Genomic DNA, 22,384 nt, shown 5'->3' on the forward strand with positions numbered 1-22,384 from the left:
TCCATTACTGATGCCTCACATCAGGATAACTTCCAAATGGATCATCAAAGGTGAAACTATAAGTCCTTAAAGAAAACATTGGAGAATTTGTTTATAACCTTGACAAGGCAAAGGCTTTTAAGATAATAACTTAATATTCAAACAGCATTAAAAAATTTTTTAAATGTGCTTGGCAAAACGCAGCCACATTAGAAACAAGCACTAAACATATAAACTGGGAAAAATTTTTTTTGCAAATTGTATTGCAAATGTGTAATTATCCTAACATTTAAAGAGCTTTAAAAATTATGAGAAAAAGACCAATAATCCAATAGAAAAATGAGCAAAGGATATAAACTATCAATTCACAGAAGATGATATTCAAATGGCTTAGAAATGTGAAAATATATTCAGCCTCACTCATAAGAGAAATGCAAATTTAAACTATACTGAGATATTTTTGTGCATTTTTTTCAAATTATCACATTGGAAAAATTTTAAATGCACTCTGTATCCAGGCTGTGGGCAAAAAGACACTCTAGTTATTGCTGGTAAATTGGTATCATCCCTGTAGGGGACAATTTGGCAACATCCATCCAATTTACAGTGCATATATCCTCTGATTTTTTTTATACCCTTTGATTTTGCAGTTTTCCCTACAGGAGTGCTTGCACACATGCAAAATGAGGTCTGTAGAGGGTTATTTGTTGGAGTAGTGCTAGTAATAGCAAGATTAACTGGTTAACCAGGTTATGGTGCCTTCATCAATGGAATATTATGCAGCTGTAATCAGCTCTCTATGAAACAAGAAACGGAAAGGCTTCCAAGATCTGTTGTTAAAATAAAATAGCAAGGTACAGAACAGTGTTACGTTTTACATAAAAAAGGGAACCATAAGAAAATATGTTTTTATTTGCTTGTGTATGTAGAAGGACCTCCAGAGGAGACACAAGAGTTTAACAATGGTTGCCTCTTTGTGGCAGGTGGGGTGACAGGGGACAAGCGTGACCAGGAGACTTTCACTATAGTCTTTTTTTACCCCCCAATTTTTAACTTTTTCCCACTGTATTCTTTATTTATTTTATTTTTAAACATGTAAACATATTTTTTATAAAGCAAATATAAAATATTTTGAAGGAGGGAAGCAACTTGTAAAGCAGTACATGGAATGATTTATTTTCTCATACATGCATTTCTAAAAGCTAGTAACAGAGGTGACTGCGAAACTTTTTTACTATCATTTTTCACTTACACATTTTTGTATGCTTTCATTTGTACATGAAGCGTGCATTATTTCTGTAATCAGAAAGAGCAAAAATGGTGATTTTAAATTTATTTTCTAATTTAATAGGGAAAAACGATCTATTTCTATGTTCCCTCCTCACTATTCTTTAACCATTACAACTGCAGTTTAATGGAATCCTGGATTTCACCTTGTATTTTTTTTAGATTCAGTGTTCTTTGCTAACTCAACTGGAATTATTTTTTAAGGCTTAGGCTCCGCTAGGACTTGTCTGCTACTCTGAGACTCAAGCCAGATTGGTTTCAAAAGTCTTTTTGTCTCATTTAAATTTAGAGGATCACTTTTTTTTCTTTGTCTACTGCTGCAGTGACTCCACAGAGACTTCTAATTCCTTCTGTCAGCTCCAAATTTAATGACTTTATGGGAGGCTGGAAAGGGACTAAAAATCCCAGCAGACGTTTTCCCTTTCCCTCTAAAGAAGGAGAAGAACCAAGACCTGCCAGAGGGGGCGCTCCACCTGCCGCTGAGGTTATTTATAGGAGTTGGATTTAAATGTAATTCAGCCCCTTGGTAACTCCAGCAGAACTGCTTCTTTAAGAACAGCCCCCCCCCCCCCTTATGTAAGAGGGCTGTTTTGCTTCAGTGCTTTACAGATTGAAAAGAAATTTAGCTGGCAACAGCAGAGAAACTTAAATAAGCTCAGCTATGGGTCACTGGAAGGGAGGGCAGTGTGGTGGCTAAAGTATGGCTGTGTAATCTTGGCGTGAGGACCAGGACGGATTTAAAATATTCTGCCTCGTCCCAATATAAATGGTACAGCCTCTGAGGAAATCAGTATGGCAATTCCTCAAAAAAATTAAATATAAAATTATCATCTGATCCAGCAATTCCACTTCTAGATATATACTCAAAAGAATTGAAAGCAGAGGCTTGAACAGATATTCATAGACCCATATTCATAGCAGCATTATTCACAATAGCCAAAAGGTGGAAGTAACCTACATGTCCAGGGAGGGATGAATGGATAAACAAAATCTGGTCTATACATATAATGGGATATTATTCAGCCTTAAAAATAAAGGAAATTTGGACACATGCTACAACATGGACAAAATGTGAGTACATTATGCTAAGTGAAATAAGCCAGTCACAGAAGCACAAGTACTACATGATTCCACCTGTATTTGATACCTAGAGTAGTGAAATTCATAGAGACAGAAAGTAGAAGGGTGGTTAACAGGGTTTGAAGGGAGGGAAAATGGGAATTATTGGTTACTGGATTTTCAGTTTGGAATGATGAAAAAGTTTCAGAGATGGATAGTGGTGATGGCAGTACAACAATGTGAATATATGTAATGACACTGAATTATACATTTAAACCTGGCTTAAATGGTGAATTTTATGTTATGCGCATTTTACCACAATTAAAAATTTTTTTTAAAAATTCTGCTCCTCATCCCTATCTACAGTACTTGCCAGTTTGCAGACCCTAGAAGAAAATCAGGAGATCATGGAGTAAGCCAAATCACTCCCTGGGCCTCAGTCTTATCATCTGTGAAGTGGGAGGGTTGGGTGGAGAATCCATGATTCCAACTAGAGACATTGTGTCAGAAGAGGAGACATTTGAAGGAAATAATCTTTATGGAAAGTAAGACACCTAGGACTATATAAGTGAACATTGATACCTACTATACCTACTAAATTTTGAGACTCTACTACACATCAGACATAAGCATTTTTATTAACATTAAAAAATTTTAATTATCAAATATTTAGCAAACATACAAAAAGAATCCCTAAATATAGTGATTGTGTCCACCTCCATGAGGTCATAACTCTTTGTTCATTGCTGTATCCCCAGAGCCTAGAACAGTGCCTCACGCACGGTAGAAATTCAGTGGGTGTTTTTTGAATGAATAAATGACTTCTTTTACAAGTCTCTCCATATGCAAATAGATGTTAGTTTCTCTAAGGTAATTCCTATAAATGGAATTGCTTCAACTCTACTGGGTTAATTGCCAAACAGCCCACCAATTTACATCGTCGTCACAAATATGTAGTGTTTGTGTTTTCTCAGATCCATACCAATATCTGATATTGTCACATTTTATCTTTGCCAATCTGATAGATGTTAATGGTATCTCATTTTTAATTTTGCATTTCCTTGATTATTAGTGAAGTTGAGCATTTTTCCTTAGGCTTTTCTTATGACTTGCCTTTTCATTCCTATGTCCATTTGTCTACTGGGTTAACTTTTTCATATCTTACATATTTTGGATACTAACCCTTTTTTAATATTTTGCAAATATCTTCTGGTCGATGGCTCATGTTTTCTCTCAGAGATATGCTTTTTGACCAGAAATTTTATTTTTAATATTTTCAAAGTTATTAATCTTTTCCTTTATGTTTGCGCTTTACATGTTTTGTTTAAGAAATTCTTTCCTACTCAGAATTGATAAAGGCATTCTCTTTTTTAATCTGAAAGTTTTTTTATGAATTCTTATTTGGAAATAATTTCAAATTTACAAAATATTGCAAAAATAAAAATAGTACAAAGAAGATTTATATACCCTTTACCCAGATAGTGTTAACATTTTATCGAATGTGTTTATCATTTGGTGTGTATAATATATATAACATATAGTATATAATATATAATATAAAATAGATACATATATTTTTCTGAACTATTTGAGGGCAAGTTACATACATTATGGTGCTTTACAGCTAAATACTTCAGTGTATTTTTCCTACAAATAGGGATAGTCTGTAACATAACTGCAGTACAGTTCAAAATTTACATTGATGAAATACTTTTATCAAATCTCCCATTCATGTCCCAGTTTTGTCAGTTGACAGATTTGATGTTGATACACTTCATAGCATTTGTTAACCCTAGGAACCCTATAACCTTATAGCAGCTTTAACCCTTTATACAGGGTCCAAACTAGAGGCAAGTATTGCATTTAATTGTCATATCTTTTTAGCTCCCTTTAATCTGGAACATTTCTTAAACCTTTGAATTTTATGATATTGACATTTTTGAAGAATACATTCCTCTCCTGTTTTTTTTTTTTTTAGTAGAATGTTCCTCATTTTGTGTTTATCTGCTATTTCCTTGTGATTAGATTGATGAAATGCACTCTCAGCTAGAACACTGCATAGATGAATATTGTGTGGTGTTGCATCTGTGCAGTATTACATAGGTGTAGTATTGTGTCTTTCTCGGGTTACATTGTCTGGAAGTACACAATGTCCATCTGCCCCTCATTGGTTGACCAACACTGGTCAGAGTGTTGTCCGATTTCTCCACTGTGTAATTACTGCTTTTTATTTTTTTGCTCCCTTTGAAACTCAAAAAAATCTCTAAGAAGGCACCTTAAGATATGCAAATATCCTCATCAAAATTTCTTCCTAGTTTTACCATCCACTGATCGTTCTTGCCTGATCCAGCCTTTGATGGTTGAACAAAGATTCACTAGTTTTTTAGTTTTGTTTTTATGTATGTCTTTAACCTGGAATTGATTTTATATAGTGTGAGGCAGTGATCAAATTCTATCTCCTCCCCACCTCCAAATGGCTAATAAATCAGCTCCGTTTGTAGAATAGCTCATTCTTACCCCACTGATAAGAAATGTCCAGTTCTTCATACATCAAATTTCCATTTTTGCTGGGTTTGTTTCAGTTGCTCTCTGTTCTGTCCAATTGGTCTATTTGTCTATCCCTGCACCAATACTACAGTGTTTTAATTATTACAGCTTTGTAATAAATTTTGCTATGTAATAAGGTAAGTATCCCATTATATTCTTCTTTGAAGTTGCCTTATCCATTTTCAGTTTTGTCATCCTGGCAATTATACTCTTTGTCACAGGTGATTTTCACAACCTTCAGAGAGATTAACTTTCCCAAGATCACAAAGCCAATAAGGAGGAATTTGAACTCAGGTCTGCCCAAAGTCAGAGCTCTTTCCATTACTTCCTGGGGTTCTGTCTTCCCAAGGCCAAAGGGATGGTTACCTAGACATGGAGAAGTGGAGATCTGAGAATCAAGTGTGGGCAGATGAGACAAAAAAGGTAGGGATCAGGCTGGTTTGGGTTTGGTCTCTGGGTGTAGACTTTGCCAGCCAAGGGATGGGGCTTGGCCTTGGCTGACAGAACTGGAAACAAGATTGGAGGCACTGAGACCCTAAGATTGATCACCCACAGGTGTCCATGGGCACATCTTGTCGTCTTCCAGGCTGAGCAGGGTAGTGTGGCTGCAGCCTGAAAGGGAGGCCTCAAGCTGCTTTTACACTGGGGGTTGTGGTGGGAGGGTTGGGAGACATGGAGGGGAAAGAATCTGGCTGGCTGCCTGGAAGCTAGGACAGATCCCACCCCAGTGAGCCCCATCTTCCATCAGCCCCTCCCTGCCTGATTAAGAGACCCTAATCAGCTTGTAGAGATTAAGGGCTCTGGCCTGCTGTTCCCACACCCCCCGCCCTGGGCCCCGGCAAAGGAGACCTGTGGGAGGGCGTCAGAAGGATCGGCCTTGTAACCCCCTCACCCTGGCCCTGGGCCCGAGCCCCGGACTTTCCGGTGAGTGGCAAAGCCCCCTCCACACGGACTCCACGTCCCTTCTGCTGGGGAGAGACGATGGAAGGGCGTAGGAGTGTCCCCACCGGCCTTCTACGGCTCTGAGGGGGGGGGGGGATGGGCGGACAAGGGGGAGCGGGGAGCAGAGCAGGCGGAGATAAGGGGGTCCTTCCAGGTTATACCCCTGACCCCATGTAGTCGTCCCGGCAGGCGGAGTGGAGTGTGAAAGCAGAGACACGCCGCGGGTTAATTGGGCTTTGAGAAACTGGAGGTTGCAGAAAACTCTAAGAGAGGTCTGCGGATCGCAACCGCTCATCCTGATTTTTTTTTTTCAATGCTCCCAGAAGTCGGCAATGACCGCCTGCGCCCTCCTCGCGGGTGGGTTTCGGGACCGTGGGCTCCGCGCCCCCGCTCACTGGGCTCCGTCTCCGCCCCGCCTTCCCCGGACCCCGCCGGGGCCCCGGCCTCCGCTGCGGCTCCTGCTGCTGCTGCTGCTGCTGCTCCTGCCGCGCTCCGCCCTCTCCGCCGCGTTCACAGTTGGGGTGCTGGGACCCTGGGCCTGCGACCCCATCTTCGCCCGTGCCCGCCCGGACTTGGCCGCCCGCCTGGCCGCTGCCCGCCTGAACCACGACGCTGCCCTGAAGGGCGGCCCCCGCTTCGAGGTCGCGCTGCTGCCCGAGCCGTGCCGGACGCCAGGCTCACTGGGGGCGGTGTCCTCCGCGCTCACCCGTGTCTCGGGCCTCGTGGGGCCGGTAAACCCCGCAGCCTGCCGGCCCGCCGAGCTACTGGCCCAAGAGGCTGGGGTCGCGCTGGTGCCCTGGGGCTGCCCCGGGACGCGGGCGACGGGCACCACGGCTCCCGCGGTGACGCCCGCGGCGGATGCCCTCTACGCCCTCCTGCGCGCGTTCCGCTGGGCGCACGTGGCCCTGGTCACCGCCCCCCAGGACTTGTGGGTGGAGGCGGGACGCGCACTGTCCACCGCGCTCAGGGCCCGGGGGCTGCCCGTTGCCTTGGTGACCTCCATGGAGCCCTCGGACCTATCTGGGGCCCGGGAAGCCCTGAGGAGGGTCCGGGATGGGCCCAGAGTCCGAGGTAGGCTCCCCTGCAGGATGCGGGGCGGTCGGCCGTCCTGAGGGGCAGCGGGCAGAGCACCGAGCGGAGTCTCTGTGTCCGCAGCAGTGATCATGGTGATGCACTCGGTGCTGCTGGGCGGCGAGGAGCAGCGCCGTCTACTGGAGGCTGCAGAGGAGCTGGGCCTGGCCGATGGCTCCCTGGTCTTCTTGCCCTTCGACACGCTCCACTACGCCTTGTCTCCAGGGCCAGACGCCTTGGCCGCGCTCGTCAACAGCTCACAGCTTCGCAGGGCCCACGATGCGGTGCTCACTCTCACGCGTCACTGTCCCACGGGAAGCAGCGTACTGGACAGCCTGCGCAGGGCCCAAGAGCATCGGGAGCTGCCCCCTGACCTCAATCTGCAACAGGTAGAGGGACCAGGGAGGAGAGAAGAAAGGAAGAGAGCTGGGGAAGAGAGCACGGAATCACCAAAAGGGCAGAGGAGGCTGGAGGCAATGGGAAGAGAAGTGATTCAAGTTGATGGAAGGAGAGGAGGATGCCAGTAGGGAGAGAATAACCAGCAGCTCTACCTGTCCTGGAGTTTCCTGTATAACGTAGAGGCTCTCATCCTGCTTTGGGCATCTTAGTGTATTGGAAGTGCTTCTAGAGAGTAGGCAACGAGACCTCTCAAGGCCAACTCCAAGGAGCAAACTCTAACAAACCCTACACTGCAACGTCTTTTGCAGTCTCCTTAAAAGTATACCCACTTCCAACATCACCATGACATACAGACTATAATAAACAACTGGTGTTCTTAAGAGAGCAAGAAGGAGGGAGGATGCAGATCCAGCCTCCATGCCCAGTTCAGAGGTGTTTCCTCTGGGGCGTCATCTGGTGGTCTTAACTTTTTGAGAGCCTTGCATCTTACAAGAAGCAGAAAGGTCCCTAGGTGGAGCCAAGGGCTTCTATAATCATTTAGATTCACAGCTTATCCCCAGCAACCAGCTGATAATACCCAGGATTCCCTGAGAACCTAGAATCCCTGTTCAGACCACATAGTTCCACCCTGTTCATAAAAGTGGGGGCTAGAAACAACTAAGAGAGAAGGGAAGTTAGATGTCAGTGGGCAGTAAACCAAGCACCACAAAGACTCTACTCAAAGGATTGTACATGAGAGAGTGCTGTGAGCCAAGAGGGGTTGAAATCTTCCCCACCAAGGCCCCTAGTCGCCACCAAGAGGATTCGTGGAAGACAATGGGGAGAAAGGATGGGAATAGCCAGTAAGAAGTGGAGAACAAGAATTAGGAATAGTGGTAAGATGGGCTGGAGGGCAGGTAGAGAAAGAGAGGTGGGGGAAATGTTGGGAGGGGAGTGGACCCTCTTCAGTTACTAGTAAGTAGCACCACCCTCCACCTAGCTGCCCAAGTGAGGCCCTGGGAGTCACCCTTGATTCCTCTAACTCTTCCCCTAACACGCAGGCATCAAGTCCTGTCACTTTTGCTTCCTAAAGGTCATTTGAATCCATCTACTTTTCCATTCTCACAATCACTGCCCTGGTTCAGGCCACAACACCTCTAGTCCAAATTCCGAAACAAAATCTCCCAAATGGTCTCTGCTTCAACATTTACTTACCCCAGACCTTTCTCCACCCAACAATCAGACCGAACTTTGGGAACCTAACAAATGTGACTGTGTCACCTGTTCAAAGCCTCCCAGTGTCCTCTCACCCTGGATAGATGCAGGCCCCTTCACTGGTTTATCAGGTTTATATTCTTTCTTGAACTTCAGCCAGACTGAGCTACTTTGGGTTCCCCAATATATCCTTCTCGTTTGCCTCTGTGCTGCTGGTGTACTGTTCCCTCTCTCCTGCCCTTCCCCTCCCCCAGTAATTTCTGATTCATCCTTGAGGATGGTCACTTCTGGAAGCCTCCTCCTCCCCCAGCCTGTGTAGGGGCTCTCTTTTCTGTCTCCTCATTTCCTTCAGTTACCCCTACCCTCACTCACGGCACTGCGTTAACATCCCTGTCTCTCCCACCAATTGAAACATTCCTCGAGATAGAGACTCTGTCTTGTACCCTGATATATCCCTAGTGCTCTACACAGTGCCTGGCCCTGTGAGAGATGGGAACTGGGAATAATAAAGAGGCCTGATGAGATCAGATGGTAGTCTTGGGAAAAGAAAAGAAGGAATAATAAAAAATAGCAGCCAACCAAAAGGAGGGAAAGAAGGCTTTCAGTGAGTGATATGTAATAATATTAAAAATATATGCAGGGCAACCAAAAGGAGAGGGACAAGAGGACCTGTAGGTAATAGAGTTAGAAGTAACCAATGATGAAAAGAGTCTAAGAATCCTGAAAAGAGGGAAGGGCAGTGGGGAAAATGGGTGGGTTAGCCAACTGGGGAGAGAGGAAGGGAGAACCGATGGGGAGGGATACGGAACCACTAACTAGGAGGTGCAAACAGTCAATGGGCTTGAAGGGCTTGAAGGGCCCAGTGAAAGGACAAGCGGGGACAGTAAGTCCCCGTCTGTTTATGGGCAGTGACCCTGAGCCCCCTACCCTTCTTCTCCAGGTATCCCCACTCTTCGGCACCATCTATGACGCCGTCTTCTTGTTGGCTGGGGGCGTGGCCCGAGCGCGGGCGGCCGCAGGTGGCAGCTGGGTGTCGGGAGCAGCCGTGGCCCACCACGTCCAGGATGCCCAGGTCCCTGGCTTCTGTGGGGCTCTGGGAGGAGCTGAGGAACCCCCGTTTGTACTACTGGACACAGATGCGGCTGGAGACCGGCTGTTCGCCACATACGTGCTGGACCCCACTCGGGGCTCCTTCTACTCCGCTGGGACCCCAGTGCATTTCCCTAGAGGGGGAAGGGGGCCTGGGCCTGACCCTTCGTGTTGGTTTGACCCAGACGTCATCTGCAACGGAGGTGAGGGCGAGCACCCCAGCCCCCACCGGGGCAGTCACCATGGATCCTCCACAGAGTGGTGAAAGAGAGTGAATTCTCATCCTGAAACCCCTGTTTGAGGCCCTTTCAAGTCCTCCTCAGAGACCCCTGGCTTGTGCAGGACCCCTCTCTTGCCAAGCCCCCGGAGCCCTCTTGGAACCTTTCTAGCAGTCCCAGATCCTCTCCCCCCTTGCCAGGACCCATGACCTTTCCCTAGATCCTGTTCTGGGATCCCAGCCCCTTTTCCTGGAGCCTCCAGGATTTGCCATGACTATATACCTCCGCAGAGAGGGTGCCTTCCCTCCACCACAGCTCTCAGCATCCCTGCTCTCACTGCCCCTCTAGGTGTGGAGCCCGGCCTCGTCTTTATCGGCTTTCTCTTGGTGGTTGGGATGGGGCTGACAGGGGCCTTCCTGGCCCATTACTTTAGGTGAGTAGGGGGGTTTGGTAAGTAGGAGATGAACTTGGCTTCCCACCTGCCAGAAACACCACCGTGCAGCAAAGACAACAGGCTGGGCCCACTCAAGAGTAGAAAAAGGGAGGGTATTTTTTTAGAGGGGAGGAGGCAGGAGGGGTTCTGGAGGGTTAGCAGAGTCTCAGGGGATGCTTTAGGGATGGCTGCCCTCCTCTGAGCCAACATTATCCCTCCTTGGCTTCCTCTCATGGACTTTGGTCCCCTTTGCGAAGATGACCTCCTTCCCCTACCAGGCACCGGCTACTTCACATCCAGATGGTCTCTGGCCCCAACAAGATCATCCTGACTCTGGACGATATCACTTTCATCCACCCACAAGGGGGAAGCTCTCGAAAGGTGGGGGAGCCAGGATCCGGCTGTCGTCCCCTGTATATTTGGTCCCCTGCCTGGGCCAGCCCTCACCGTAGGCCCCACCTGGGAAGGCCTGGTTTCTGCCCTAGCTCTGTCCCAGGTCTGAGCACTGGGGAGCACCCTCGTGTGTGCCGTGAGGGTAACAGCCCCTGTCCTGAGTGATTTCCTGGGGCCTTGTGAAGCTCCAGCAAGTAAGTTTGCTTTGTAAGCTGTAAGGTGTTGTGCATTTGGGAAGTAATGTTATTACCACCTTCCCTCATTAAGATGTCTCCCCTTCCCCCGTTTAATCCCTAGAACTCAGCCTGACTCAGGACTTTGACCCCTACAGTATATTTTGACCCCATGCATTGACCTCTACCCTCCAGGTGGCCCAGGGAAGTCGACTGAGTCTGGCCACCCGCAGCGTGTCAGACATTCGCAGTGTCCACAGCCAGGCCCCGGACAGCACCAACATTGGCCTCTATGAGGTGAGCCTGACCCCCCAGCCAGGCCAAGGTGTATTCCTGGAATCGAGTCCTACACTGCAGACACCCAGAAATGGGGCTGGGAGCTCAGAGTGGGATCTAGGGAAAGTTCATGGATTCCTCAAAGAGGAGCATCTGGGAATCCTTCCTGCTGGGGGATTTTCCCTTAGCCATTACCCAGGTGAGGGCTCTTCAAAGGCCAATCGCAGTGGCCTAAAGACTGGAGGCCTGATGGTGGGGAGTGTGATGGGACCAGCATGTAGCCTGGAGGGGCCACTGAGGCCATCCCCCGCCCTGCTGGGAGCCCCTGGCCCTCCCCCTCAGGGATCCAATCCCTCAGGTTACAGAAAGGCACAGGCCTCACTTGAAAGGTTGTGGCAGAGGGTCATCTGAGATGTAATCCCATGGTCACAAAAAGGGCATTTCCAGGATCGGATTGTTCAGGATGGGGAGTTTCCAGACACGGCTGTCTCTGATTCAAGCCAGACCCACATCTTGCACCCCCTGCACCCCCACCTGCATTTCTACCCAAATTAGATCAGAATCCAGAAGAGCAAGTCTTAGAGGGGACAAAGGAGGTCACAAAAGGGCATTAGGACATTAACTATGGGGTAAGCAAATCTGAATGTGGTGGGATGTAGTGGGAGATAATGAGAAGAAATCCAAAGAGAGCTGACAGAGAGCTCAGCTAATCAAGAAGGAGTGGAGATTGAGAGCTCCTGTGTGTCAGGTCATGGACAGAATGCAGAAAGTCCTAGTATGTTGCCTGGAAGTTTCCCAGTAGAGCGCTATTCTCATTTTGGGCAGGACCCTCCCTGTGCCTTAAAGAATGTTTAGTGCCTCTTGTCTCTAGCTCTGTCCACTAATCACAGACCCCAGTTTTTGTGACAATTAAAAATGTCTCCACACTTATTTCCAAATCCTCTTTAGGGGTCTGTATCAAATCCCCAGAATTCCCTTCTAGTCCAAATCCCTCACAATGGGCAAGGCCAGCTACATAATTGGCAAGGTCTAGGGTGAAATAAAAATGAAGGGCCCCTTGTTCATTCAAAATGATAACAGCAGATCATTGAAGCAAGCTCAGGCCCTTCTGAGCACCGGCCCTGTATGACCCACGCTCATGAACTGGCCCTGCCAACAGCTGAGGAGAGCGAGGCTCAGAGCCTGGAGGGGAGCTGCCTGTACTTCACAGATGATGCTCCCAACACAGTGGACTCTCAGCAGATGGTGATGAGGGCTGGGATTTCAGTGACACTTGAGGTGGTGATGGCTCACTTGATTGGGCTGTTGACGAGTGCATCTGGGATGGTGAGGAAAGCCATCCAGGCCTTCTGCATCTCTCTTATCCACGGATGGGCTCTCACCCCTCTGGCTGTGGACCAGCAGGCATCAAACCTCTTGCTCCTGGTGCTCTTTGTTACACCGAGGATAGGTTCTGGGGCAATGGGCCAATGGAAACGTGGGGGTTCTAGGGCTCCCCACATCATGAGGTTTTAAGAAACTGAGTTCGCTGCTCCCATCTCTGCTCCAGGGAGACTGGGTTTGGCTGAAGAAATTCCCAGGGGATCAGCACATAGCTATCCGCCCAGCAACCAAGACTGTATTTTCCAAGGTGAGAGTGGGTCTACGATGGGGGGTGGGACGGCCATTGCCCTTTCCACCTTGCCTTCTTTTTGCAGCTGAGTCTACAGGTAGGCCCTGTTGCAGGGGAGACCAAGAGTTCTCAGTGAAGTGTCTCTTCCTCTCTAAAGCCAAGTTTCCCACCATGATCTCTTATAACACTAGTTCTTTCCTTTGATGTTTTTATCATAATTTGTAATTGTCTGTTCACCTGTGTGTGCTTGCTTATTTCCTATCTGCCTCCCTCCCTGGACTGTAAGTGGAGTGAAGGTTTCCCCCTACCCCTTCCATTGTATTTCCAGCACCCAGCACAGTGTCTGGAACATTAGACACATCCAATGAATGTTTGTTGAGTGAATGATAGAAAATAAATGGGTTTCCAGTTCTGTCAGGCTACTTGTGCAGAATGTCCTGGTTAATGCATACTGAGAGAAGTGGAAAATTGGCAAGGAGGCTATAAACTGGCTTATTCTGGTCCTTCCAACCTTAATGCCCCTGTTACCCTGAACACCATACAGCCCTGTCCTGGCCTCCTTCCCTAACGCCTACATAGAAGCTCTTGGTCACAGCTGCAGAATGACTTTAGTGGACTACCAGTATGGGTCATTGGACTAAATCACTATTTAATAACAGGCATTTAAGACAAAAAGAAGCCCCTTATTGGACCAAAGAAAAGTCAGAAAGGGCACCAGTCACTCACTAGTCCCTGTTTTCCCAGCCAGACTGCAAGGGCTTCTGTCCTTCTGAGCGAGCGTGGCCTTGTTCGTGGCTCCTCTGGGACCACAGCTTGACTTCTCAGTCCTTCTTGCCTGACTTGGGGAGGGTGGGGGTCTCAGACAACCATGTAACCGAGAAAAGCAGCCCTGGGCAAAGTCACCCGCACAGGCCATTTCTGATTATTTTTGAAAGCAGTGAAGTGTCTGCCTGGTTCTCTTCCAAGAGGCTGTTACATCAGAAGTGGGGGGGAGGGGTACCAGGAGCATCTCCTTCATGAGGTGTTTTCTCTTAAGAGCCAGGAAGTTCAATGTCTTATGGTTAATAAATCAGAACCTGCCTGGATCCTGATTACCAGCACGAGGTTGTCTTCTCATTCATAACTTCAAGTGTCTGAACGGTGGCCTTTGACTATGTTGTCTTTTCCAGAGAGAGAAGTTATATGTAGAAGGAAGCCCCCCCCCCCGCCCCCACATGCCCTATAGACCTTTCCACTCACCATTTTTATCCATCTTCCAATCAAAAACAGACCTGAATAACAGCCTCCTCCCTGCGTTGCTCCCAGGACAGAAAATGCCTGTTAACTTACCCCCTCAGATCCGGGAGCTTCGGCATGAGAACTTGGCCCTCTACCTGGGGCTCTTCCTGGCTGGTGGAGCAGGCGGCCCTGCGGCCCCCGGAGAAGGCACGCTGGCTGTGGTCTCAGAGCACTGTGCCCGCGGCTCCCTCCAAGACCTTCTCGCCCAGAGAGACATAAAGCTGGACTGGATGTTCAAGTCCTCCCTCCTGCTAGACCTCATCAAGGTGTGCGTGTGGGGGTGGGACTGGGGTGGGATACAGGGGGGAGGAGCCGGCAGGGGAACCACGTGGGCTGGGGCTGCCTCTTACGCCACCCTTTCCAGGGAATAAGATATCTGCACCATCGAGGCGTGGCTCACGGGCGGCTGAAGTCACGGAACTGCGTGGTGGACGGGAGGTTCGTGCTTAAGATCACGGACCATGGTCATGGGCGACTGCTGGAAGCGCAGAGGGTGCTACCGGAGCCTCCCAGCGCGGAGGGTAGGATTCCCCGGCTGCCTCCTGCGCAGACGAGCGTCCCCCGCATCCCCATTATTTCAAGGGCCTCTCCTTTCCTCCTTCCCTCGCACTCTCTCCATCCCACATCCACTGAACTCGACTCCTGCCGCGGAAAAGGTCTTGTGACCTCTGAGATGAGGAGGGTGGGGTCTTTGACTGGGGGGCGGGGACTTGTTAGGGGGCGGGAGTTGTGCCTGAGGGGTGGAGTTCCTGCCCTTGAAGGGGGTCTGCTCTTGCTAGGTCTTGTGCCCAAGAGGCTGAGTCTTCTCTGGGCTCTGCTTTGTCTAGAAGGTGGGGCCTATTTGTAAGGGTCCTGCTTTGTGAGATCTGTTTTGGATTTCTGGCAGATTCTCCTGAGGATAACTGCGGGAGGGAGGTCCAGACTCAGGTTAGGGGTTGAGCCGTGTGAGCCTGGGTTTTCTGGTGAGAGTGGGAGTCTGTCCCCAGCACCCCCATGGCCATCCGCGTGCCCATGCCCCCTTTCCCAACCCCAGACCAGCTATGGACAGCCCCGGAGCTGCTTCGGGACCCAGCCCTGGAGCGCCGGGGAACGCTGGCCGGCGACGTCTTCAGCCTGGGCATCATCATGCAGGAGGTGGTGTGCCGCAGCGCCCCCTACGCCATGCTGGAGCTGACCCCCGAGGGTACGGTCGCCCCTCGCTGGCGTCTGGGCTGGAAAGACACCCTGCTGTTAGGCAGCACCGGGCCAGACCCAGCCTCACTCCCTGCTGAGGCTTCTGTGGACCTCCCTTAAAGCTGGGGTCTGAAGGGTCAGGGTGGTGGGGAGCCAAGCATCAGGACGGGTGGGGGTTGCTTTTCAGCACCCAGACATTGGTGGTTTCCTCTGTCCTGACCCTGGACCCAACCTGTTTCCCCAACCATCAGAGGAAACTCCTCTCTGGTTCTTATGGGCCCCAGGGAGGCGGCAGGATGGGAGGAAGTGGGAAAGAGAGCTTGATCTAGTTCAGATCTATATTACTTATCATCTATAGACCTCAGCAAGCTACCCGATCACTCTAACCATCACTTTTCTTATGTGCAATAAATGTCAGTATTTTTGCCTGTCACCTCTTACTGCCCCTGCCCCTCACGGTTCAGGGTCCTCAGCAACCACCTCCCACATTACACTTCCTACACCTACTGAAACTCTTATTTAAAGGACCCCCTTCCAGTCCACTCATCTTGAGCTTCAGCAGTCAGGCCAGAGTCAGAGGTGGCTTCTGTTCTGTCACATCCCCTCTCTTGGTCCCTTCATGCCTCCAGAAGTGGTGAAGAGGGTGCAGAGCCCCCCTCCATTGTGTCGGCCCTCAGTATCCATGGACCAGGCGCCCATGGAGTGCATCCAGCTGATGAAACAGTGCTGGGCAGAGCAGCCGGAACTTCGGCCCTCCATGGACCGCACCTTCGACCTGGTTAGGAGCTGGGATTGGGCAAGGGCTGGGCTGGGCTGGCCACTTGCCAGCAACCTGGGCCAGGGGGGTAGGGTGGGTGCTGCAGGAAGGCAGGCTGGTGGAATCTCTGAACTTCCAGGCTACTTCCTAAGGCGGTAGCCTGAGGATGAGGGGTTTGGTCAGGGCAGAGATAGAATGCGGGATATGGAGGCTTTTGGAGTGGGAGTTGGAGATCTGGTTGGGAGAAATATTTAATTCAATTCAAATAGCATTTATTGAGTTTGTGTTTGGCCTAGTGTAGCAGAAAGACCCTTGGCCTGGGAATGCAAAGACTGGGCCAGTTCCGGTACCTTGTCAACTACTAACAGAACAGCTGACCTCTTGGAACCCCCATTTCCCATGGGCTTTCTAATAATGTGGGGAAACACTGTGCCTGGCACTGGGTGGCAGAGGCTTGGTGAGCACAAGATGAATGGGGGTAGGGGCAGAGGATCAGGCATAATATGGCCTCACGAGAGGGACATGGCAGCCCACAGCCTCAGCTGCCCCACCAGCTTCCTCCTCCTACTAGTTCAAGAGCATCAACAAGGGCCGGAAGATGAACATCATTGACTCAATGCTGCGGATGCTGGAACAGTACTCCAGTAACCTGGAGGACCTGATTCGAGAGCGCACAGAGGAGCTGGAGCTGGAAAAGCAGAAGACAGACCGGCTGCTCACACAGATGCTGCCTCCGTGGGTGCCAATGTGGAGAGGTGGGTGGGGAGGACAGCTGGAGTCCAGGCAGACTGGTGGCCTCCAGGTAACCTTCCCACCTGCCATCCCCAGGTCTGTGGCTGAGGCTCTGAAGATGGGGACACCTGTGGAGCCCGAGTATTTTGAGGAGGTGACACTTTACTTCAGTGACATCGTGGGTTTCACCACCATCTCAGCCATGAGTGAGCCCATTGAAGTGGTGGACCTGCTCAACGACCTCTACACGCTCTTTGATGCCATCATTGGCTCCCACGATGTCTACAAGGTGCGGTGTGTAGGGGGCAAGCCCTCTTTTAGCTTCACTGTCTTCCAGCACTTCCTACTCAGCCCCCAGAGCCCTTGCCCCAGGCCACCAGCACAATCCTCTTTCTCAGCCCTCCTGTCCCTTATGTCTTCTGCTGGTGCCCAGCTCAGCCCCACAGCTGGAAGGCTCCCCAAGATCTCTGCACTAACCCCAGTTTAGGCCCCCTGACAAGGGACAGTCACATCTGTGGGGGGTGCTGAGTACTGACTTCGCTCCTCAGGTGGAGACAATTGGGGACGCCTATATGGTGGCCTCCGGGCTGCCCCAGCGGAACGGGCAGCGACATGCAGCAGAGATCGCCAACATGGCTCTGGACATCCTCAGTGCCGTGGGCTCCTTCCGAATGCGCCACATGCCGGAGGTGCCTGTGCGCATCCGCATCGGCCTGCACTCGGGTAACTCCCCGCCCTCCCAGGTTCCCCAGCCCATCTCCCTCTTTAGGGCAAACTCGTGGAGTGATGGGGCGGGGGCTGGTCTTGAAGCCGCCTTTGCCCACCAGGCACTCCTGTGTAACTAGGAAGGTGTGCTTGAGAATGTTTCTTTGGGGAGTTGGTGGGGCTTATGGGGTGCTAGAGCCCCCCTGAGCCCCAGGTGCCAGCCTAGCCGCCGGCACGGCCGGCTGCAGCGCGGGCCGCGCCCGCCAACCCCGCGCGTCTCCGCAGGCCCGTGCGTGGCGGGCGTGGTGGGCCTCACCATGCCGCGGTACTGCCTGTTTGGGGACACGGTCAACACCGCCTCGCGCATGGAGTCCACCGGACTGCGTGAGTAGGGCCGGGCGGGGCGACGTCGCGGGCCGAGCCGGGCGCGGGAGTGGCGTCCCCAGCTCACACGGTCCCCCTGCCGTCCCAGCTTACCGCATCCACGTGAACATAAGCACCGTGAGGATTCTGTGCGCACTAAATGAGGGCTTCCAGACTGAGGTGCGGGGCCGCACGGAGCTGAAGGTGAGGCCCGGCTGGAAGACACAGCTCGCCCCGCGCCACCCGGGGTCTCCCGCTTGCTTCCACTTAGACCTCGAGACCCACCCGCCCTCGCCCCGGCCCGCCTAAGCCCTCTGCTCCCCCGTGTCTCCCCAGGGCAAGGGCGCCGAGGATACGTACTGGCTGGTGGGCAGACGCGGCTTCAACAAGCCCATCCCCAAACCTCCCGACCTGCAACCCGGGTGAGGATCCGGCATCCCAGGCCGCCGAGTTACAAGCGATGATGGATCCATCCGAGTTGGTCCCTCCATCCCCTCTTTCCTCCTCCCTGCCGCACCTGACCCCGCCAAAGCGGGATAACCTGGGCCCTGCCCTCCTGCTGTGTGTTCTCCCTCCCTGAGGCCGCTGTCCTTTTGTCACAGGGCCAGCAACCACGGCATCAGCCTGCAGGAGATCCCTGCTGAGCGGCGCCAGAAGCTGGAGAAGGCGAGGCCGGGCCAGTTTTCCGGAAAGTGAAGCCCGGCCTGGGACAGGTACTACCCACTCTGCTCCCACACCCAGCTGCCCATCTCCCCTTACGCTTCCTGGAAGACAGGCGCCCCTTCCCCAGCCTGAGGACCTAACCCTGCCTGTGGAGCTTCTGATTTAAAACAGGTGTCCCTATCCCTGTCTGAGTTAGTGAGCCCAGGCTGGTTCCTAAACCCAGGGATTTCCCCTGGGAGGGAAGCACCAACTGCAGGGATTCTGGCTCAGCAGGTCTGGGGTGGTCCAGGAAACCAGACCTGAGATGCCGGTAAACATGACCTTCTGGGACGTCTCTGACCCCCTCCCCCCACTGCATTAACCAGTCCCCCACCCACCCCACGCCCTGTGGGCCGGGCCCTGCATGAGAGACTGAACTCTAGGGAGCAACTTGCACCAGAGGACGAGTTGAATGCTGCCCTTAGAGTTCTGTTACAGCAGAAACCCTGCCCTCTGCCCTCCTTCAAGAAACTCTGATCCATGATTCTCCCCTACAGAAGTGAACCCCCATGACCCCTTTCCACAATTTCCCTCTGAGACACTCCTCTTTCCCTCAGGATTATTCTGGAAGATCCTTTTCCTGAAAGTTGCTGCTATAGGTGACCAAGAGTCTGGCTAATACCAGTGACTTCTGTCCAGCTCGGCCTCAAAGGATTCTGGGCCTTTACAAGAGTTGGTTGCGAGTCAGCTGTATGACCTTGGGAAAGCCTCACGCACTCTCTTGGCTTGGGTTCCCATCCATGCTGCAGTGAAGAGTGGCCTAGGTGGTTTCCACACCCCCTTGACTCTGACAGCTGAGCTTCAGAATGGTTGGCCTTGGGATATGGGGCACTGGGCATGTGGCCTTCAGCCCCAGTGACCCTGAGCCCATCAGGGGATGTTGGGGTGGGGGATTCTCCACTTTGCAGGGCCTCTCAAGGCCCCAGGAGGGAGGATCTGGGATTGGATGCCCCAACCCCAGAGAAGGTGGAGATCTCATGTTCCACCAGAGCAGCTGTTGTCATGTGGCCTGTGGATTCGAGGGTTTCTGTTTAGCCACAAGCATCCTTCCCTTCTCCATCCCCCACCAGTTAGAAACTGGCTCCTTCGCCTTGGGTATAACCACATAACTGGCCCAAGTGCAGAGAAAACTTGCTTCAAGGCTTTGGGGAAAGAAAGGGAAACAAATCGCACCAAACCTCTACTAACCAGAACACCCAGGAGTGGTAGTGTTCTCTGTTGAACTGGGCGCTGCTGAGCAGGCAGTTGGACAGAAAATCCTCCCTGCTTAGATCTTTGCCACAAGCGTCAGCCCCTCCCAACCTGGTAAGTCCCCAGCTGAAGTTTCTTTTGTGGACCTCTGATGTTCCAGAGCCTGGACCTTGGCATGTTGAACTCCGGGTGTCCTTCACCATTGCTGCAGACCCTGGCAGAACTTAGCAGCAGCTGCAGCCACCCAGGCTGCCACTCGAGATAGTGAGCCTCCAGTCCCTGGAGGTGTGCAGGCAGGACTGGAGACATCTTTGAGCAGGGATAGAACCATCAGAGGGAATTCTAGGTGGAAGGATGAACTAAATCCTCATCTTGCCAAATGTGTTCGTGGGCCAGCAGCAGCAACGTCAGATGGGAGCTTGTTAGAAATGCAGAATCTCAGGCCTAGATGTATTATGTCAGAATCTGCATTTTAACAAGTTCCCTCAGAGTACTTATATGCACATTACAGCTTCCAGATCACGGAACTAAATGATCCCAGGATCCCTAAATCTCAGAATCACTAAGATTTCATACAAACCAGGCGAGAAACTAGCCCTGAGACTTGTTTTCTATGGTCAACAGGGTGGTTTGGGTTTGGGGTTGAGCTAGCAGTTAAAAATCAAGAAATAACACATTTTAAAAATGTCTACCAAGTTCCCGTCTTCTCTGAAATCAAAAACCCCACACAGGGGCAACTGCTGACTTCGCGCTGGAGCTAAAGATGGACCATCCCCTCATCCCCTCTCTCCAGGGTTTCACTCTTCCATTCTCACAGTGCCCACCACTTCCCTTGGACTCCAAGACACCAAGATCTTCTTAATATCCCTTATGTAACAGTCTGGCATCTGTAGGCATTGGAGCTCAGGACTCTGGACTGGCTGATGTTAGGATTACAGGCGCTCCTGGAGGTTGCTTTGCCTGACTCATGAATTCTGCAAGCTTATAGTGGTCTTCCCCTCCTTCATAAAGGCAGAGAAAGAACATAAGAAAACCTAAAATCCAGCACTTGTAGGTTCTGGTTACTTAAGGTGGTGCTGCTATAGTGAGTAATATAGTACAATTTATAAAAAAAACATTTTTCACCGAGTTTGGAGATGATGAATTAAAGATTTTTTTTAAAACCCTGATGTGCGCGCACACACAGACACACAATTTATTTTTTAAAGTATGTACATTCTTAACCATCTCTCTTCAGATTTTTCTCTGTACTTAGGTCCTAGGGATTGAGGGCAGGCTGCACTGTGGGCACTGGACCTGACAGCCTTTTCCCTCCTTCCTTCTCCTCCCTGGCCCCGCCCTTTCCTCTCCTTCCCTCCCTGCCTGCGAGGGGCCTCTGGTAGTTAATGGCCTTGATTGAGGGGCGCTTCAGGAAAGAGTTGTGCTGGAGGATTAGTGTGAACTGGCTGGGGCAGGGCACCCCCCAGAGGGCAGGAGGAGGAGCTGGGGCCCAAACTCAGTCTGGGTCAGAGGTGGGGCAGGCAGGGCTGAGGGGGTCTCTTCTCACCCTCAGATCTGCCTTGTTCCCAGGACTCCATCTCAGATAAGCATGTGATGTGACTGGGGGAGAAGCTGGTAAAGGAGGCTGTCCTCCTCCCCCGCTGGGAGAACTCAGGGCCGCCCACCCCGGAGCTTACAGAGCTGGCAGGAGAAGAGAAGGGAAGTCATTCAGCCTCAGTCTCCTCTCTGCCCCTGGTCTCTCCCTGCCCGGCAGTTTCTCCCTGCCTTTCTCCTCCTTTTCCATGGAACCTGTTTTCCTAGGCCCCAATCTCCTAGAGCCCTGCTGCCCAAGTCCTCTCCACCTCGTCACCCTGCTGTTCCTCGGACCCAGGCAACTCCCAGCTCAGAGAGCACCTGACTTGGCCACTAGGCACTCCCCACCCTCGGATGTGTTTACACTGCCTCTGCCTGCTGGCCAGTGCCAGGAGCCCACGCTTGGGGCTGTCCCTGCCTTCGGGATGGCCCTCTAGCAGGGCCCAGGGACGGCCAAAGCAGGAACCTCTCGCAGCTGCTGCTGCTGCTTTCATCCCAAAGCAGGGACGCCACAGCAGGTCCCGGGGCTCCTCTGGAGCCTTTTGTCTGTGCTGCTCCTCAGGGTCTGGGCCCTACTCCCCATCCCCATCTGCAGGGGACCCCAGGCACCCCGACTGGGGAATCTGTGATGCTGTGTTGTGGGGCTGTGTCCACCGGGCTCTTCTGGACTGTGCCCTGTGGACACCAGGCCGTGTGCCATGGTGTTGGGTCCTGGTGGGGTGGGGGCTGAAATAAAGGTCTGCTTTCTTCCATTTCGTGATATGTGTGTTTTGTTTTGTTTTGTTTTGGCCCCAGGGGGTCTGAACACCCCCATCCCTGGAATGTTTGAACCTGGCATTGCCAGGGAGGGCTTCAGATAGGGGTGAACCTAGAGATGACCTAAGCAGGGGGAGGTGAGCTGGGGTCAACAACCCCCAAGGAAGCCCTCTGCTCAGGGGGTCTGCTCTGAGAGAACCAAGCAGGGAGGCCACAGACTTTTTAGGCTTTTAGAAAATACCAGGGTCTCTGAGGCTCCAGAAATGCGTGGTGTGGCCTCATCCCTTGGTCGTAGGCAGGAGAGAGGAAGGTAGAAAGGCAGAGCTCCTCTTTGGGCCTGGCCATGACCCAGGACCCATGGAAGACTGAAGGAATGGGGCCCCCAAATGGAGAAGGTAAGGTCCACTAGTCTCTGAGCAAGACCTCACCAACAACCCTCAATCCAACTCTAACCCTTCAAGAGTCTGCCACTGGGCCAGCAGA

At 51.2% G+C, this 22,384-nt stretch overlaps 1 protein-coding gene and 1 long non-coding RNA gene across 6 annotated transcripts; one reads left to right on the forward strand and one right to left on the reverse strand.

Annotated features, from left to right (window-relative positions):
- Positions 1-2,963: 2,963 nt before the first annotated feature.
- Positions 2,964-6,642, reverse strand: LOC116669314. The gene is made up of 2 exons (XR_004326681.1): positions 6,521-6,642; positions 2,964-5,238 (listed from the first exon to the last, which is right to left on the reverse strand). It is a non-coding gene; the product is annotated as an uncharacterized LOC116669314 (long non-coding RNA).
- Positions 5,198-21,894, forward strand: GUCY2D (guanylate cyclase 2D, retinal). 5 transcript variants are annotated; one of them, XM_032498726.1, is made up of 20 exons: positions 5,198-5,295; positions 6,138-6,885; positions 6,970-7,274; positions 9,419-9,770; positions 10,134-10,218; positions 10,497-10,599; positions 10,980-11,081; positions 12,610-12,690; positions 14,010-14,216; positions 14,315-14,471; positions 14,984-15,133; positions 15,753-15,901; positions 16,452-16,615; positions 16,709-16,901; positions 17,161-17,335; positions 17,603-17,701; positions 17,790-17,884; positions 18,017-18,102; positions 18,283-18,393; positions 18,940-21,894. In XM_032498726.1, exons 1-19 carry the CDS (start codon positions 5,245-5,247, stop codon positions 18,374-18,376), a joined length of 3,396 nt encoding a protein of 1,131 aa, XP_032354617.1. In that variant the 5' UTR covers positions 5,198-5,244; the 3' UTR covers positions 18,377-18,393; positions 18,940-21,894. The 5 variants fall into 5 exon arrangements, 4 of the variants coding, with proteins under 4 accessions (XP_032354617.1, XP_032354619.1, XP_032354618.1 ...); XM_032498728.1 differs by having other exon boundaries at positions 15,801-15,901; XM_032498727.1 differs by having other exon boundaries at positions 6,973-7,274.
- The last annotated feature ends 490 nt before the right edge of the window (positions 21,895-22,384 follow it).

The sequence above is a fragment of the Camelus ferus genome, chromosome 16, assembly GCF_009834535.1.
Source record: "Camelus ferus isolate YT-003-E chromosome 16, BCGSAC_Cfer_1.0, whole genome shotgun sequence".
NCBI classification, from domain to species: Eukaryota; Metazoa; Chordata; class Mammalia; order Artiodactyla; family Camelidae; genus Camelus; species Camelus ferus.